Below are 19,680 nucleotides of genomic sequence, written 5' to 3'. Positions count from 1 at the left end.
TTTTCTGACATTTACTTTCTGAAATTGCATTATAAGATTTCTGTTTCCTTTAGATCTCATCAGTCAAATGAAATGTTTGATCAGTAACTTCTGTAACAACCTAAGCAAAAATTCTATCCTCTTTAATCCTTAAAACCAGACTATTTTATCATTCCCCTCTTCCACAGACCACTTATGTTTGAATTGACATGAAGGTCAAAGCTTACTATGTGAGATTACATTCATTTTTCAGTGAATTTTTAGAAATATTTACATCCTGATATTCTGATTCCTATGTGTGTGCTTGTTTTAACATTGTCTTTTTCCTATGATTAAGAACTATTAATAATTTGAGTAGAGCAGCTGGGCTAGATAGCTTATAAATTAGTGATTGGTATATTTATTTTTTAACAGTGGTCTATTCTTTGGTAAGTTTTCTTTTCTTACCGTTACTTTGTCAAATCTATCGAATTTCTTCTAGTTTGAAGTGATTGAATAGGAGATATCAGTAGAAGACTTAGAAGTTTCTTTCTTCTTTTTTTTTTTTGGACTCATGGGATCTTAGTTCCCTGACCAGGGATTGAACCTGGGTTCCCCACAGTGAAAGTGCTGACTGAGTCCGAACCACTGGACCGCCAGGGAGTTCCCAAAAGTTTCTAATATGTTATGGATATTAGTCTATAGAACTAGAAAAATGCTGTTTCATGACCTTTATTTTTACAGATTCTTCTAAATTGTTGAATTATTCTATCAGATTCCTTTTGAACTTTAGAATATACAATTCTCTGAGGTACAGAGTCAGACTTTTATTTAAAAGGCTGTTAAGACCAAGATCTAGGTCTGCTGCTCCCTTGATTTGTGTTTCTGTGTGTGCATCTACTCCTCTAATTCTCCTTCCCTACAGTTATTCAGTTCACTCTTTGGAAATAGTTTTAGGAATACTCTGATTTCTTTGGAGTCATTACCTGTCTGTGTTCTACCTGCAGACGCCTTCCTCAGTGAGGCTGCCTCCTCCTTATACCAACCTGGGCCATATGGCATCTGTTAGCATCAGCTCTTTAAATGCTTTGCTTCTGAAAGTGTTGTCTTTATATTCAGTCAGACAGAGCCTCCAACCACACAAGCTGGGGCCCATGATTTTCATAATATCTGGATTTTCTTTTTCTGTCTTACAAATGAATTGAAAAATTGTGGGAAAATATTGGAGGTTTGAGTGCCAAACTGGTGGTCATATTTTTTACTTCCAGTTAAGGAAGGCATTAAATGTGACAACTTTCTCACCCTTAAAATAGATGCTTGAGTCATAAATTATGCACTGAGCCTTCTCTGTGTGCAGATGACTTCTTTAGCAGATCGTTGCTTTTTCCTCTCCCATATATATATCTTATTCCTTGACTACAATACTAGTAAGGTACCGGATGCCTGGATCTATGTTAACTTCTGAAAGAAGGACATTAATTCCCATTTTAGCCTTCAATATGTTGGACTTTTTTCTTATACATGTGAGTGTTTTTACAGAATTCCAACAAGAGAATGATTGTGGCTGATGAAAACTAAATGAGCAAAGAAGGTTTTATCACATGTATCTTTGGGTTATATTTTTAATTTTGCTTTTGCCCAATCACTGAGTATGCTTTGAGTCAGCAACCAATTTCATATCAGAATGTTCTGATATAGGATAGATGTCATATCAAACAAATTGAAAATACCTTTCCTTTAATAACAGTAAGTGGATTAGAATTTTAAAAAATTATCAGGCATAGATATAAAACCAGAAGATTAACAGGAACGTCACACGATTTGAATTTTAAGAAATCATACTATTTCTGTAAGTTAAGGTTTAAAAAATGATTTTTCCTTGTACCCAGAACTACTAAAAATATAACGCAGTTACTGTTTTGTTTATGTAGATTCTTGTGGGGTGGTCTATGAACTATAACCATCATTTGTGCCACTTTTCTGGGGGAGAAATTTTGTCCAGTTTGATGCAGCCCATTGTGATGTTGGGATTGTATGTTGTAAATAGAATTTTTGTGAGTTTGTACAGACTTGACATTCGGCAAACATTTATTGAGTTTACAGTTTCCTAAATTGAGGTGCTAGGCCTACTTTAGAAGTCAAAAAAACCACATCTGTTTTGTTGCTTGCTTTGTGGAACTCGTAATGTGACATGATTAAATTTCTAAAGAAATAATTCATTTAATTGCCTTTAAGATTTTGTAAAAATTTAATAATTTGTAATGAATATATCAATTTACACTTCCTTTTTAAGAAGGTCTCTGACTCTAAGGAGGGTCAGTTTTTTGTTGTAAAGTGTCTGTCCACGCAGTCTTGCCTTCACTGTCCAGCCAGGGAGCAATGGCCTCACGGGGGATAGACTGAGCATCTCCCTGCTCTGGATAAGGAAAGCCATTTCCTTATCCAGAGTCTTTGGGACCATTTATATTCTCCAGGGAAGATGCCAAATAACCCCTGCCTCCTCTTCTTCCCCTGCTTTTTTTTTTTAATGCATCTATTGATCTTAGCTCCTAATTTGGGCAAGAGAACATCAGCAGCTGGGCAGGGGCATAAAGTGTGTTTGACGACTCTTGACCTGCTCGGAACAGGTAATAGAGCACAAAAGACAGTTGTATTTATCTGTAACTTACTAAAGTAAAATTATATGTGTCTATGTGTATGTATGTCTGTACGTGCATATTGGAAACAACAAAGCATTTCTTCAGATAGTTGAATCACTTAGGACTCTCTGTGTTGCAGGTGACAGAAACCCAGTCCAAACAAGTTTAAATTAAAAAGGGCATCTATGAATTCCTATAACTTAAAAAAGTCCAGGGATAGAGTCAGGGTTCATCTCATAGTTCTGCTTCTTCTGCAGGATTTCCTTGATGGGCTCAGCAGCATCCGCCCTGACATCTTCCCACACTCAGCTCTGCTCAAGCAGAAGCCCTGGGGCTGTCTTCTGGGGCCCTGTTGGTCTGGCTCTGGCCATGTGCCCATCTCTTAATCCGTCACCGGCCAGGGTAGCTGGGAAAGTCTGGGGTGGAGTCAACGACATCGAGAGACCAAAAACCTATTTCTACCAAAACAGAATTCAGGTGTTTTTGCCAAAGGAAAGGACTGTGAAAAACACAAAAGTGAATCTATGTTTAATCTTTATAAGCCACTCCCCCAAGTGAGAGGGCAGGATTGTCAAACAGAAACGCAGGGACAAGCAGATCTTCTTGAGCAGTTTATTACAAAGACCTGTCTCCTTCATATTGGGACTGTTAGAATTCCAGTGGCTCATTTCATTAATGTACCTTTTCAGTTAGGAGACCCCGGGGACACGATGAGATTGCAGGCCGTGCTTCCAGGGCGCATGAGCAGACAGGAGTCACTGCGGTACAGTGTGGTGTGCGGTAGCAGGTGCCTGCACTGAGTACATAGAGCGGAATGAGTCACTCCTGATGGGAGAGGGCACCGGTGGAGCCTTCGCGGAGGGGATGACCTCTGGGTTGAATTTTGATGAAAATAGAAAGATGCCAGCTCTCCAGACACGGAGAATAGCTCCTGCAAGAGTTCTTTGACCTGGTGCACGACCAAGCGACCGCACATCATCAGGTGGGCCCGGAAGTCTAGTCCCGGGAGGCAGCAGTGAAAGGCCAAGCCTGGCGAGGTGGCAGGGCCGAGCTGTGGCACCTGGGGGTGCTACTTGGATGCCAGCGGAGTTTGGACTTCATCCTGAAGACGCGGTGTGCTTTTGCATGGTTAAAAGCAGATGAGTGACAGCATCAGGCTTGCGCTTTAGAAAGTTCACAGCTGTACGGTGGACAGATTGGAAAGTGTGAAATTGGAGACCGGTAAAGACAGATGACTTAGGATTGGGCCTGAGGGAGAGGTGAAGCGCTGCACGAAGACCCTCAGAGTAGAGGTGGGGAGGCCCGGCTCGTTGAGGTGCTGTCAGGAAGTTGGCACCAACAAGATGTCCCAGTTGCTCTGGATGTGGGGCATGAGGGAAAGAACCTGATGTTTCTAGGTTTCAGGCTTTGAAAGGATTTCTGTAGAAAGTCACGGAAAGAGTATGGTCAGAATTCTAAATCCCTGATTATCTTTTGAAGGAAAGAAACTGCCCCTTTGAAATTCCAAGGACATGATGACTGAGCTGGAATTAAGGATGGGGAAACTCCCTTAGGTAGTTTTGTCCCATAGCTGTCTGTGCCAGGTGAAACTGCAGACATGTAGCCACTTCTGTTACTCTTTTTCTGTCTATAAACAGTTAATTCGCTTTATTAGTTTTCCCACCTTGAAAAATGGGGCTCTGTTGACCCCTTAGGAATTCTGAGTGTTGTTTATAAAGAAGTGAAAGTCCTTTGAGTAGGAAGGTTTTAACAGGATACTTTTTTTAAATAAATTTATTTATTTTATTTTTGGCTGCATTGGGTCTTCATTGCTGCGCACGGGCTTTCTCTAGTTGCAGCGAGCGGGGGCTACTCTTTGTTTGTGCAGTGCGTGGGCTTCTCACTGTGGTGCCTTCTCTTGTTGCAGAGCACGGGCTCTGGGCGCTTGAGCTTCAGTAGTTTGTGGCGCAGGGGCTCAGTAGTTGTGGCTCGCGGGCTCTAGAGCGCAGGCTCAGTAGTTGTGACGCACGGGCTTAGTTGCTCCGCGGCATGTGGGATCTTCCCGGACCAGGGCTCGAACCCGTGTCCTCTGCATTGGCAGGCGGATTCCTAACCACTAGCGCCACTAGGGAAGCCCAACATAGGATACTTTGATAAATACAAACAACATAGGATATTTAAACAACATAGGATACTTTGATAAATAGAACTAGTTACTGCTATACCTGTGATTTTACTAGTCCATTTAAAATATGACAGTGTGCTTTGGGAACAGGTCAAGAGCATAGTGGGCTCATATTATTGATTCACTTTGATATGAATGGAGGCATCTCTTTTAGGGTAGGCTTAATTTTATACATAGCTCGGAAGAGATCGTCCCTCTCACGTAAATATTCAAACATGTATGGTGTTATTTTATTTTCTTTAAAGCTAATAAACTTTTTAAATTGCTGTTTTAAAAAAAGCAGATACAGATTAGCAGTTGCTCCAGAATCCCCAAAACAGGTTTAAGAGATTTTTGTTCCTTGACAAAGATGAGATGGTTTGGGGAGGAAGGTTATATGCTTTGAACAAGAGTTGCTCTTTTTGTCACTAGTCCATCATACTGTTGTTTCTGCCTCTGCCTGAACCCAAACCCCCTCCCAGCCTGATGGAAATGTTCGCTTACGCAGCTAGCCCTGCCTCTGTTTGTAAGACATCTTCCACCTGTCGGCTGCGACATCACAAGTCGATGTCCATGTCAGGCTCTGGGCGCCCCAAGATGATGTTACCTCCAATAGACAGTGAAGGAGATAACTTCAAGGCTATGTAAGAAAAATGCACATTCCTTGTGAAACTAATGTGTACCCACTGCTTCTTAATTTTGTGCTGTGGATTTTATAGTCCAAGATTTTGTTCCAGTTGTCTACAAAGTGTCCTTCCTGTGTGTGGTTTTAGTTAAGCACATCCTGTCTCATGGTGTCCCTGGTCATCTTTGTGTCTTCATGCCTTTGCATACTACAGAGGGTGTAAGAAACGCCCCCTTCTTCCAAGCTGCTTTCAGCATGTGGAATTTTACAGTACTTATGCCATTTTTGTGCTTCCAAAACTTTTTAGTTGCCTATTCTTCAGTTTTACCTGCATAGCCTTTATTTCTTTTGTATTGGCAAGTTTCTCTGCATGTAAGCAATTGGAGAGGGAAGCAAAGGAAAAAAAAGCTTGAGTTAGCTGTTCTTTGTTCTAGAATTTCCCTGCATTAATCTTGTCCTTGAAAATATGTGTGTACTGTTCCCTTAAACTCCATGAGGTTTTGTTTGATTATGTACTATTCCTGTGGTACCCTTTGCCATTTAACTTACCTTTTGCTCCTAAGTCCTATAAAATACCCCTTGGATCTGGATTTATATAACTGGTTTCCTCCACTCTATATCAAAGGTATATTGTGATCGTAAATGTTTGTGTGCCATGTTTGCTACAAAGCCAGGGTTTTGTGAACAGAGATCTAAGAATCTGTCATTTTCTGATCTCAAAGCACTATTCCTGACCAGAGGGCTCCAGTTGCTTCAACACACAGTATTAGCAGCGCCACCACCCCAGATCGAACCCGCTTCCCAAGAGGCACTGCCAGTCGTAGCACTTTCCACGGCCAGCCCCGGGAGCGGCGCACTGCCACGTATAACGGCCCGCCTGCTTCACCCAGCCTGTCCCATGAAGCCACACCATTGTCGCAGACTCGAAGCCGAGGCTCCACTAATCTTTTTAGTAAATTAACTTCCAAACTCACGAGGAGGTAAGTGCCTAGGTGGTGCTGTTGGTTGGAGCAAACACAAGGGCAGAGGGAGAAGTGCCGTCTCCCTCGTGTGAAGCCACTGCCCAGATGCTTTTCAGTTTGTCTTTAGCTCACATTTTTCTAACGCTGTACTTTCAAAACCTTTCAGAAGAGGAGTTATAGAGCTCAGAGTCCTTTCACAACACCAAAAATTATCTAGCGCTTGGGAGGTGGTGTTGTTTAATTACTTGCCTTTTACTCTCACATCCCTCTACATGGCATGTGCACTTCAGTTTAGTGAAAGCCCAGATCCAGTGTAGTCCGGGGGCTGGCGCCCCATCAGTAGCCACCGAGGAAGACGTGTATGGTGTAAGCGTCCCTAGACACGGAGGAGAGAGACATTTCCTCTTCTCTCGTTGCATTCCAGTGTCGTTGAGGAGCACTAAGTTTCTTAGAGCTTCAATCTTGAAATTGTTCTCTCTGTTGGCCTGAGTTATAATGAGAACAAGGTAACATTCTTTATTGAATAGTTTTGGAGATAAAATCCTTGCCTTGTTCTTAGGAAGAAGCTAGTATCTGGTCATGTATAAAATCTTTTGTATGTCCAGTAGACTGTCAGTTGGGGCCTTGGGAAATCTCTAAAGGTCCCTTGAGGTACTTTTAACTTTATTTCCAGAATCTTCATCTAGAGGTTGCAAAGCCTAGAAACATTGGCCACTGTAAGAGGAAAAAGAAAAGATACCACTCTGCATTATAAGCAAAGGCACCTTTAGCCAGGACCACACCCAGGAAACCTGAGAGCCCCTGCGGTTCCAGGACACCCAGAGGAAATTCTTTGAACCTAAGCCTCTCTGTGGATTAGTCTGTCCGAGGTGTCCTGCAGGTTTTGCCTGTTACAGACCCTCTGGTTCATCTCTTGTGTCTTCTTCACAGAACAACAGTGGGCTCTTCCCAGAGTCTAAAATGATACACGCCCTCCTCCTCTCTTCTCTGACTCCCTGTGGCCCGTTAGCCTACTGATCTGTTCCGTGCCGTCTTCTTGATTTAACCTGTAAGCTAAATACCACTTTTCAGTCTCCCCCAGTAATTTTATTTTAAATCAGTCATCTAAAACTTAGACAAGTCACATTAAACTGTCTTTCCCCAGATGATCTGTTCATTGTCAGGATGTCAAGTACCAGATTAGGGAGAACTTCTGATATCCACTAGATAGCATTGACTAGAGGTCAGAGGAGTCCAGAGTTTCTGGTCTACCCTATTATTCTCTGAGCCCCTTTGCTGAGACATCCCATTCCGGGCTGGGCAGAAGAGCAGAATGGTCTGAAGGGCCTTGCCAGATTTGGGGCACCCATTTGTGGCCAGCAAGAGGCAATGAGTTCAACTCAAGAAGAGTCTGATGACCCCCAAAATAACGCATTGCTTCCTTTCAGGGTCATCCCAGGTGCTGTCCCTAGCCTCCCTGTCTGTGCCTTAGCTCCTTCCTCGGAGCCTAGGCTGCTTAATGTCAACTGATACTTTGCCCTCTGGTCCCCGAGCACAGAAGGGATGTGTGGCAGTCAGGTCTGTCTAAGCTCCAGTCACAGGACAGTCAGCTTTGTGTCCTTACACATTGGTCAGTAATGGGCTCTTTAAATAAGGCCTTGCACATCATTAAAATCCTTGAATTTATTTGTTTGCCTCCTTCGTGGGTTTTTTGGGGTCATCTTAATACTATCATTGATAAAAATAACATCAGCCACAGTATACTGAATGCTTCCTACGTGCTAAGCTAAAGAGATGTCTGTAGATTTATAGATATAGGAATACTCTTTTTTTTTTTTGCGGTACGCGGGCCTCTTACTGCTGTGGCCTCTCCTGCCGCGGAGCACAGGCTCCGGACACGCAGGCTCAGCGGCCATAGCCCACGGGCCTAGCCACTCCGCGGCATGTGGGATCTTCCTGGACCGGGGCACGATCCCGTGTCCCCTGCATCGGCAGGCGGACTCTCAACCACTGCGCCACCTGGGAAGCCCAGGAATACTCGTTTTATATACATAAATAAGTATGTGTGTATGCACACACATGCGTTCTCTCTCACATACTCATTTGATCTCCATAATCTACCCCATGGAATAGACATTGTCCCAGTTTCATAGAAGAAACTGGAGGCAAGGTTCAGAGAGATTAAGGCACATGTTCAAGATCCTACAGCAGAAGAGTGCTGAGTCAGATCCGTGGCTCCAGAAGAGCCTTGAACCCACTATGTAGTGTCCCTGGCAGAAAACGGTAAAGCACGGTTACAGACGTGAGTCCTTTTCCCACATTTTAGAATTAAATTTATTTCATGTATTTGAATTGAAATTGAAGGCTGAGGCTTCTTGTTAAAAATATTCTAGAGGGGGTCATCTGATTATATAATTTCCACCCCAAAATTTTTACAGAAAGTCTTCTGTTAGTTTGCAGACTGAGACCTGTAGCCTCCCTTGGTGCTGTACTTCAGTTGTAGTCAGTTCATTCTTAAAAACAGAGTCCTTGCTGCCGCAGCATCAGCTTCTTACCCTCTCCTAACAGTAATTGTGAGGGTTAAAGTTCTAGTGCAGGAAAGGCTCACGTGTTGGCATGTAGATGCCGCAAGGAGACCTGCTGTGACGTGGTGGGACTGGCATCAGAAAACTCGCCCTCTGCTCCTGGCTGTGCCCTGGATGTTGTGGGTGCTTTAGAGAGCTGTGGGCTCAGGGCACTCAGAGTCACCCATACTCTGCAGGCAGGACAGCCCGGGCACAAGCGCAGGTGCCTCTGTGCTCCTGGGAGCCATCCACGTGGTCCCGGGCGGAGTGTGAGAGCCTTAGTCCTGCAGCTTCCTCCTCTTTATACCTCAAGGGATTTAAGGGAGGAAAAGTTAAGAAAATCAGTCCTATGGTACCTGAGCAGTCCCCTTGACTTTTCTCAGGTAGAAAATTCGGAAATGAAAATACGTTTTAAAGGCCTTTTAATCAGTTTTCACATGCATGATCTTTCCTTGCTGTGTGTAATCCTGCTGTATACTACTTTTGATCTGATTATGGAGTGGTGGGCGGTTATCTCCAGTAGTTAGATACTTTTAAAATTGGTAGGTATCTGAAGCAATGCAAAAGTCATCCCAAATTAGGAAAAAAAACAACGAAGGAAGTTATTAATTCAGTCAGTCCTCAGATACATTTGAGTGCCTCCTGTGCTCTGTCTCAGAACTGAGATTTAGAAATAGCTTGACAAGCCCAGCTCACACTCACCCAGGAATGCTTATTGCATGATCATACAAGCCTGAGCCAGTTTGAAATTTCTTTTGTCAAATTCTGTTCAGCACAACCCAAGCATCTCCTTAAATTTCTTTTTAATGAGCAGAGTCACTTCTTTTAAATACAGCTCTTTCCGTTTATTACGTAAAACATAAAAATGAACCCCCCACTGTTGTCTTGTCATTTAATTTTCGTTCATTTTGATATCTAAAGCTCTAAAAGGTCTGCTTCATTTTAAACTCCCAGTAACTTATTACAGTGCTGTATGTCAGTTATATCAGAACTGGAAGGGAAAAACCTCACCTCCAACGACTTTTTTCCTTAAAAAGTGATTTATACGAAACCACTGTAACAGACATTCTGTTAATGTCTAAATCATCTTCCTGAAGTAAGTAACGATTCTCTTCATGGATAAATATTTTTATAATGAAATTTTTAAGGTTTCTGTATAAGGTGGTATTTTTGTTCATCAGATATTCTGAAGAAAGTTGAGGAATGTTATTTTATTTCTAGTACATTGCAAATGACTTTAACACAAAATGTTGAATTTTATTATCTTAAGGTATACCCATCTGAAGAACCTTAAAACATTTAGTTATAGTTAATGTCAATGTTTACTGCTAAGTTTTTTCTTACAAGTACAGATTTTTTATATTTCTGTTTAAAAGATCACATACTCAATTATTTGTGATAATTTTACTTTTTCATCAAATGTCGCTGTTTCATTGTTCATTGGACAGGAGAGGAGCCCTGTTTTACTTGCTGTTTTTTGTTCTAGCTGTAATTGACTATTTAACTTGTGCAACTCATTTTTGTTAATTTTTTTTTTTTTTGGCTTAATTTCTTTTAGAAACATGTCATTCAGGTTTATCAAAAGGTAGGATTTATATATACACATTTTTTTTTCAATCCTCACCCTGAAATGGCTCCTGCAATTAACATCAGGTTTGGCTTTCTAGCCTTGTTTTTTTTCCTTAAACACTAAACTTTCTGCTGAGAACTAAATACTTCTTTGAAAGGAAGCTGGAAAGAAAGAGATTAACTCTGTCAGGCATTTTTAAAGGGACTGTGGCACCCATGTAACAAGAGGCCTACGCATGCTCTGTACATTTTCTTCCTTTGGTAGAATTATTTAGCATCCAAATAATTCTGTCTTCATACTAATAACACTTAGCATGCTTCTGTTTGAAGAGTGAGATGTTCAGTAACAATGTGCCATTCGTGATTAGCCCCAAGCGTGCAAACGGTAAGTGGTAATTGTGCTAGCTGTCGTTTTTTATTTCATGAAGGATTGCATTAGCAAAAGGCTTTAAAATGACAGATAAATCAGCTAATATCCTGATACTGGAAATAAATGTAAAACTCACACCTACAACCTCATTTGTTGGGGTTTTTCAGAAATTAAGACGTGGGCAACTGTATAGCAGAAATATTTTAATATTTTCTAAGAGTTGAAGAGTGAATAGTATTGTATCTAAAAGGCACTTTCCACCAACCTCTGAAGAAAGTATGTCTCATTTTTACTTAAAGCACTGTAGTAAATGTTATTCTTAACTAGGTAGATAGTTTTTTGATGATGACACTCAAAAGACCAGAAGCGTTGCTCACTGTCTCGGGATGCACACACCCTTGAGGGAAAAGCTGCCACTGCAGCCACATCGTGCCTGCTCCTCTCAGCTCACCAGCGGGCCAGGTTATGGGTTTTTATGTGGAGGCCACCAGTGGGTCATGGAGAGTCTTTGTTCACGTGAGCTCTTTATCAGAAACCGTGGGAAGAGTGCTTTCTTCCTGTGGGAAACTCCACTCCATGATTATTTAATTGGAAACCCACTATACTTTGGGTAGTGATTAAAAAGAATACCTCCAGTTGAAGGCCGTGAATGTGCGCAGATTCCAGAGCTGGGCAGGAATACCTGTTGTGTATGTGAAGCAGGTGTGTAGCCAGCCTCCTGCACGGCCTTCATGAACACATGGGGATGGCCTCTGGCAGAGTCACACCTACAAGAGTAGGAGTTTTAATAAGCTCAGCTGGTGACCAAAAAGTGCTTTGGATTTGTTCATTTTATAATGTCTGTGTTTATATTTGGGTTGCTCGTGTACTGGTGTGTAAGATATCTTTTCTCTTTCCCACTTCTCTGTGCTTCTACATTCTATTCATTGAGGCTTCCAACTGAATATGAGAGGAACGGGAGATATGAGGGCTCAAGGTGAGGGAAACGATTTTTACTTAAAATATTTTATAGGTATTTACCTCATTTCTGCGGCAGAGGCAACACCCCTTTTCTGAACGTTCTGCATCTGTCCCTGCTCCAAGTGGAATTGCTTAGTGCCACCAGCAGTATGTGGTCAGGAAGCATTGCTGCTGCCGCCGGCACCTGGCAGCCACGTGAGGGCGCTGGAGTGCTGCAACCACCTGCTGGTGGGAGCCTCGGGTCCCAGCCCCACCTGGGTTCTCACTGGTGTTTGGGTGTTAAAATACGCATTCCTAGGCATAGGAACGTGGAATTGCCATTTGAAAACTGTGACCAGGTAGCCTGGACCTCAGCGGCAGATCAGCCAGTGGCCTAAAGCCATTTCAAGTATAGATGCTGTTTTGGAACTACAGTTATATAAATTTGAACATTAAGTGTAATTTTTCCTCTTTTTCTTTTTAATGTTTGTAAACTCAAAGCTGAGCAGAAGTGACTTTACTTTCTAAGGTTTGATATTAAGTTGACTGTGTTCCTTCCTTTACCACCTCATTGTTCCCCTTCCCTTTCCTAAGGCAATAGTGCACTACTTAGGTTATTTCTGTTTCAAAAATTTGAACGAAAAACTTCATGCCATGGATTAGTTTTCTTTTGCGAGACTCCTGTATATCCCCTTGTTCAAATGTAAGTGTTCCCTTATGCTTTTGAAATAAATTTCCTTTTGTAATTAAAAAAAAAAACGCATTCCTCCTGCCCGAGCTCTCCTGACCTGAGGTGAGGTCTGGGAGTCTGGAGCATTGTCGACCTGGTGAGAACTCCTGGCATAGTTCTAGTCTCAAGGAATGAAAGCAGAATATTTAGGAGAATTTTTTTTTTCTTTTTTGGCCACGCCATGTGGCTTGTGGGATCTTAGTTCCCAGACCAGGGATTGTACCCCTGCCCTGACAGTGAAAGCTCCGAGTCCTAAGCACTGGACCTCTAGGAAATTCCCTAGGAGAATTTTCATATTTCAAATTAGATGTCTTTTTTTTTTTTTTTTAAGAATGATTATGTAGGGAATTAAGTGGTTAGGACTCTGTACTTTCACTAGGTCCCAGGTTCAGCCCCTGATCGGGAAACTAAGATCCCACAAGCCGTGCAGTGCGGCCAAAAAAAAAGAATGATTATGTAGTTGAGTGTTTTGCTTTTAAATTTTCTGTACCTGTCATTGCATGGATCTGGCGGCAGGGGGAGTCACCAGATGGGCTCAGGACTCGAGATTTCTTCCACTTGTGCCCTTTTTTATGCCAGTCGCCACCATGCTGTTTCAGGTCCTTGTTAGCCCATTTCCTCTCTTCCTGGTCTTTCTAAAACACAGCTCTGATCATGACTACCCTGAATGAAAACCTGCAGTGGCCCCATCGCCTGGCCGACCATGTCCATATGAGGCCCTGTGTGGCCTCAGCAGCCCCAGTTTCCCCCAGGCACAAATCCCTCAGTTGAGGCAGAAGTTCAGGGTGAGAGTCAGGCAGCATCCCCCCGCCTGCCCTTGAGCAAGTCTAGCTGCCCTGAGTTTGTCTCCCCAGCCATAGTTGGGAGGGACTAACAGAACCCACCTCTTGGTGTGCTGAGGATCAAGGGCTCAGTAAATGCCAGCGGCTGTCTGTGGGGGGTGACACTGTGCCCTCAGCTCCAGTCCGTGGGTACCTTTGATTTTGCCCTCAACACATTCTGTGCTTTCCATACCTCCTTGCCTTCACTTAAGAGATTTCCTCTGCCCTAGACAGACTTTCTCCCGCCTCCATCATGTTGAAATCCCATGGTGCCTTTGTAGCTCTTCTCAGATGCCATTGCCAGCCCCGCCCCGCGTCGTCCGCCGCCCCCCCTCCCCTCCCTCCCCCCCCCCCCCCCCCCAGCCTTTCCCTCTGCTCCACTCCTCCCTTCTCTTGCGGTCCTCCCGTCAGGCGGGCTCCACCTCTCTGGGACTCTAGCTGACGGCCCGTGACTTACCTGTGCTATTGCTGTTTCCTTGTGTTTTAGTCTTTCCCCCCCTGACCCCAGCTTAGAGAGCTTTTGCTTTTTTTTGTAACCTATTTAGTCGCATTTTATACTTAGGAAGCTTTCAAACAGTTTTGGTAGGTGTGAACCAAACTGAATATTCTGTTAGCAGGTGGCTGACAGGGAGAGTTACATACACAGTAAACCCTACGGTCCACTCTCAGCTCTGGTGAATTTGCCATAGGATTGAGTGTATTGAACATACATACACTGTGAGTTTTTTTTTTTTTTTTTTTTTTAATTTTTTTTTTTTTTTTAATTAATTATTTATTTATTTTTGGCTGCGTTGGGTCTTCGTTTCTGCGCGAGGGCTTTCGCCAGTTGTGGCAAGTGGGGGCCACTCTTCATCACGGTGCGCGGGCCTCTCACTATTGTGGCCTGTCTTGTTGCGGAGCACAGGCTCCAGATGCGCAGGCTCAGTAGTTGTGGCTCACGGGCCCAGCTGCTCTGCGGCATGCGGGATACTCCCCGACCAGGGCTCGAACCCGTGTTCCCTGCATTAGCAGGCAGATTCTCAACCACTGCACCACCAGGGAAGCCCCCACTGTGAGTTTTTGATGCACAAGCGTGTTAGGTGTTCACCCTCCTAATCGAGAATGTCGGTAACGGTTTGTGGCAGTAATGATTAAATACCGCAGAGCGGTGAGATGGTAGGTGCCTGTTGGAGTTCCTGAGAGAGCCGTGCCTGGGACCACAGCCTGCACCTTGTGAGTCTGTACAGTTTGCATTCAAATTGGTCATTTCAGTGCTCAGCAGCGAGTAAGCCTCAACATTTCATTTTCCTATTTCAGTAGTAAGGTAGTGTCATCTAAGAATTCTTTTTAACTGTGAAATCGGAAGTTTAAATTAGCACAGTAGAAGGAAAAATGCTAAGGTGGTGGTAGGGGACTGAGAGAATGGCCCACTCTCTTACCTAGCTGTGCTTAGCATCTGGGGCCGTTTGCCGGGAAAGCGATTTTCAACTGTGTTGAGCCACTGGTTATCCTGAGTAACAGTTACAGTGGAGGTTATGATGAATTGAATCTTTAACAATTGTGGTAGGAGAAGCAGCCAGGCCGAGCAGACCTGGTGGCTGGGCTGCTGCCGCCACCTCCCTGAGCTGGCCTGTGAAGGGCCCTGCCGGCACCTTGCCGCCGGCAGCCAGCCTGGATGGCAAGGGCTGGGCTCTGGAGATGTGCTCAGTTCGCTCTCCACTTTGCCTCCTCCCAAGGGTTCTGTTTAACAAATTACTATCTTAATTTTCACCGGATGACTGGTGGAGATTTTTCGGCCAGGTAGATTTTTTACATCTGTGGCTTATGATTGGGACGGGAAGGGGGTTGTGGAGAAATAGGTGAGTACTTCTTAGCAAAGGAACAGACTACCAACCATGAGCCTATGCGGGAAAAACGTGGAAGTCATTTATTATGCTGTATTGAAGACGTTGGTCATGAGCTGGGTAGAGTAGAAAAGGTGAGTTTTCTTGTGCAATTAAGAGTAAACCTGCACTGTGCCTTTCAGTCGCAACGTATCTGCTGAGCAAAAGGAGGAAAACAAAGAAGCAAAACCTCGTTCCCTGCGCTTTACCTGGAGCATGAAAACCACTAGTTCCATGGATCCCAATGACATGATGCGGGAAATCCGCAAAGTGCTGGACGCCAATAACTGTGACTACGAGCAGAGAGAGCGCTTCTTACTCTTCTGTGTCCACGGCGACGGGCACGCGGAGAGCCTCGTGCAGTGGGAGATGGAAGTGTGCAAGCTGCCAAGACTGTCTCTGAACGGGGTCCGGTTTAAGCGGATATCAGGGACGTCCATAGCTTTCAAAAATATCGCTTCCAAAATTGCCAATGAGCTAAAGCTGTAACCCAGTAATTATGGTGTAAATTAAGTAGCAGTTTAAAGTGTTTTCCTGAACACTGATGGAAATGTATAGAATAATATTTAGGCAATAACGTCTGCATCTTCTAAATCATGATATTAAAATATAAGGACGAGAGCACGCCTGGGAGCGAAAGCTGGCCTTTTTTCTACGAATGCACTACATTAAAGACGTGTGACACGTGTGCCCTCTGTCTTATTTCCATTGCCCTGAAAGTCAGCGTGTGACATCCATCTCCACGTGCCTCCTGTCTGTGCGGGTGTGAGAGTGGACGGTGTGTGTGTGAAGTAGTGCTACGGAAGCATCTCCTTACACTGGCAACCAGAGTTGTTACGAGTACCTCTGTGGGAGATTATTTGGTGCTAAAACATTAAAATTGCCAAGGAGGAAAATACTGAATTACTACTAAGAATTAACTTTAAGACTAGTTGGTAATTAATGCAGGTTTACAGTTCATGCCTGTGGTTTTGTGTTTGTTGTTTCGTGTTTTTTTTTAGTGCAAAAGGTTTAAATTTATAGTTGTGAACATTGCTTGTGTGTGTTTTTCTAAGTAGATTCACAAGATAATTAAAAATTCACTTTTTCTGAGTAAAATCTTGCATTGTCTCCTAATACTGTATTTAAGATTCAGATTAAGGCAGTAACTTAAAAGTATGTGTTTTTGCCTCCACCACCAAGTTGAACAAAAGCAAATGGAAAGTGTGCAAAGGCCGGGCCACTTTTTCCTTAGCGTGAATCCCAACATTTTGTGATTTCTAGCATCTTTTTTCCCCAGAGGCAATAAAGGGAGAAGATGGCCCCCCTGCTGACCTGAGCAGGATGGGAGTTGGGAGTGGCCGTCAGCCTCAGCCTCGGGAGCCCCGGCGCGCCCCCGTGTGGAGAAACGCCAGGCCTTGGCAGTTCTGGGTTTGTTCTCCATGAAGTATGTAATTTTCCTCTCTTGTTCTTTGTGATTCAGTACATGAATTAGACTCACAGCCGTTTCCCAACACCTACATGGTTACATAAAGAGGGTAATGAACTCATCAGTCAGTTTGATGCTTTAATCTCACGGGGATATTATCACATTAATTGGTGTGCTGTTTGGGTTCTGGGTTTGTCGGTGGTGGTCCAAGTATGAAAGTCTGGTCACTCAGTCACAAATACTTCCTGTCTACCACGGGCAGAGCACCGTTTTGGGTATTTGGGATACATCCTTAGCCTCTTAAAGCATATGTCCTAATAGGAGAGCAGTCAGTAAACAATAGTACAGTATCTAGTATGGAACAAAGCGGTAAGTGGCATGAAAAACGTCACAGGGCAGGGTCAGGCGTTCCAGAGGTCCTGGGGCTCGGGTGGGGATGGGGTGCTTGAGCAGCGGCGTGGCTGCGAGGGAGGCATCCGCGCACGTCTCCTGGAAGAGTATCTGGCCGAGGCCAGAGCGCAGCAGCGAGCTGGAGCAGAGTGGAGGGCATTTGGTCAGGGTGCCAACTGGGCCACAGAGGTGATGCAGATGTGTTTTTACTCTGAGATGGGAGCAGCTGGGGGGTTCAAACAGAAGATGGAGAGTGGCCTCAGGCTTTCAAACCCGTGTTCTGGCAGCTGTGTTGTGAATTCATCCCAGGGCATGAGGAGAAGCCAGAAACGCCATTTGGAGGCTGTCGGCCGTAATTAGGTAAGAGGTGATGCTGCCCTGGTGAGACTGGTTGGATTCTGGGTATGTTTTGAAATAAGAGTCAACTGCGTTTACTCCTGGATTAGAAAAGGGTAAGTGAGAAGAAGCCAAGGATGACTGTCTAGTTTTTGGCCAGAGCAGCAGAAAGGAGAGGGTTTCTGCCCATGAAACAGGACGGGTTGTGGGAAAGTTCGGGGGTGGGAGAACAGGTTTGGACACATCGAGTTTGAGGTACCTTTACACACAGGTGGAGACTGGGGAGAGACCCCAGGAGCCCTCGGCAAGTGAGAGAAGCTCATCAGAGCCGAGGAGAGGACCAGTGCTGAGCCCCAGAGACAGTGCCTGGGGAGGCCAGGGAGAAGAGGTGGGCCTGGCGGGAGAGCCTTGCGGTGGGAGGAGCGCCAGGCCTGTGGTCCCCAGCCAGGGTCAGGGAAGGCTGGAGGGGTCAGTACCCTTTGACCTAACAATAGAGCTGGTCATTTTCACCGTACTGGTACTTTCAAACCTTTGTGATTATGGGGGAAAAAAACAAGTCCCCTCATTTTTTCACTTGAGGCATTCTCCTTTCTCCTCCAGACCCATCCCCTTTCAGCACTTCTCCGAGAGCACAGTGTGCAGGGCTTCCTGTGCAAGATGGCCCTGCAGGAGCTGCGGGGGTGAAGCGGAGCTCTGCCAGGCAAAGGTGTGGCTGCAGCCGAGTTTCTTCTGATCCTGTTGCCTTGGACATGTTTTAAATTGTTTTCAAGGACAAATGGAATACTAGAAGTTAAACTCCTTTAGGAGAAATTAGTTTACCACGTGCCCTAATGAAATGGCCACTCTTTATACAGACACAAATGTTCATATTATTTTTGATTGCTTATTTGTCATAAGCCACATCTGCATCTTAATATGTTACGGATCCAATGAGAAATTGTGTGTGTGTGTAGTACCAATATTCACCTGCAGAAGTCATCTGAGCTGGTTGTATGTAAAAGACTATTGATGAAGGTTTGAGTTTAGTGGCAGCATAGGTAGCGTTACCTTTACTGAGGTTAAAACTTGAGATCTCATCCATTACTGAGGGCCCACATCCTTCCTTGAGATACTACGTCCTCAGGATATGGCATTTTTATTCTTCATACAGTGAATTTTTTTTACTTTATTTATTTGGCTGCGTTGGGTCTTAGCTGCAGCACGCGGGATCTTTTGTTGCAGCACACAGGCTCTTTGCAGCACGTGGGCTTCTCTCCACTTGTGGCACGTGGGCTTCAAACCACACAGGCTCAGTAGTTGTGGCACACGGGCTTCAAACCACATAGGCTCAGTAGTTGTGGCACATGGGCTCTCTAGCTGCACACGTGCTCCAGAGCATGGGCTCTCTAGTGTGGCCCGCGGGATTCAGAGCTCACGGGCTCAGTAGTTGTGGCGTGCAGGCTCCAGAGCACGTGGGCTCTCTCCTTGAGGCACACGGGCTCAGTAGTTGTGGCACGTGGGCTTAGTTGCCCCACGGCATGTGGGATCTTAGTTCCTCAACCAGGGATCGAACCCACGTTCCCTGCATTGGAAGGCAGATTCTTAACCACTGGACCACCAGGGAAGTCCCGTATGGTGAATTTTGAAAGGGAATATTCTAGAGTACTTTGATTACTTGAGACAAAGCCACACTTTTTTCCTCATTTACTTCCCTGGAATCCCTCAGAAGTGAGGTAAGGTACCTGGCGAGGCAGTACTACTGGTTTTATTTACCTGACAATCAGAGTGTTGTCTTACTCTTGAAAATAAGGCTTATCTTCAAGTTAGCTCGACTTTCATCTAGATCACGCAGATCAGAGGAACCAAGACAATGTTTCTTAATGACGTGCCTTGTTCTCAGGCTGTCCTTCCGTTTCTAAAAGTGAAGACCCATGCAGAAAACTGTTAAGAAACATGACTAGCTTTCAGAAGCACAACTGTGATCACTTCCACAGCATATGTTTCTCCAAAAGTCTAGAGAACGATGATGTTTAAAAGAAAAATCTCCCTCCGTGTGCGGTATGAACGAGTTACCGTTGCCATGGAAACTGTCCCTAGAATACCCTCTCCCGGCAGTTCTTGCTCAGTGAGTGATGCTTGGTGACCGTGGGATCCATGGAGCGATTGCGGCTTCCGTGAGCAGCAGCAGGGAGTCACAGGGACGTGGGAGGCGTGTCTGTGAAGTGCTGTGTCTTCGGGTCTGGCCCAGGCAAGAGCGGCAGCAGAAATGAGGGAGGGCTTGGATCAGAGGGTCCAAACTTTGCTTTTTTTGGTTTTTGTTGTTGGGCTGTTTTTTGTTTTTTATTACTAATTTGCCATGGGATCCTTTAGACGGCTCAGCAGCCACTTTTGAATGGGGAGGGAAAT

The 19,680-nt window shown here is 44.4% G+C and overlaps 1 protein-coding gene across 5 annotated transcripts in view; it reads left to right on the top strand.

Moving 5' to 3' along the window:
- MARK3 (microtubule affinity regulating kinase 3) overlaps positions 1-16,259 on the top strand; it is an 87,694-nt gene extending 71,435 nt beyond the window's left edge. For 2 of the 5 annotated variants that reach the window (XM_065871704.1, XM_065871702.1), the window contains 3 exons: positions 6,088-6,345; positions 11,741-11,785; positions 15,305-15,650. In XM_065871704.1, coding sequence (XP_065727776.1) covers positions 6,088-6,345; positions 11,741-11,785; positions 15,305-15,650 — 649 coding nt within the window. Of the gene's footprint in view, positions 1-6,087; positions 6,346-10,428; positions 10,456-11,740; positions 11,786-15,304 lie in introns of all 5 variants that reach the window. The other 3 variants (XM_065871701.1, XM_065871703.1, XM_065871705.1) reach the window with 3 other exon arrangements.
- Positions 16,260-19,680: the final 3,421 nt, after the last annotated feature.

The sequence above is a fragment of the Phocoena phocoena genome, chromosome 2 (assembly GCF_963924675.1).
Source record: "Phocoena phocoena chromosome 2, mPhoPho1.1, whole genome shotgun sequence".
NCBI lineage: Eukaryota > Metazoa > Chordata > Mammalia > Artiodactyla > Phocoenidae > Phocoena > Phocoena phocoena.
The sequence above is the reverse complement of the archived record's forward strand: the minus strand, read 5'-3'. Positions and strand labels throughout refer to the sequence as shown.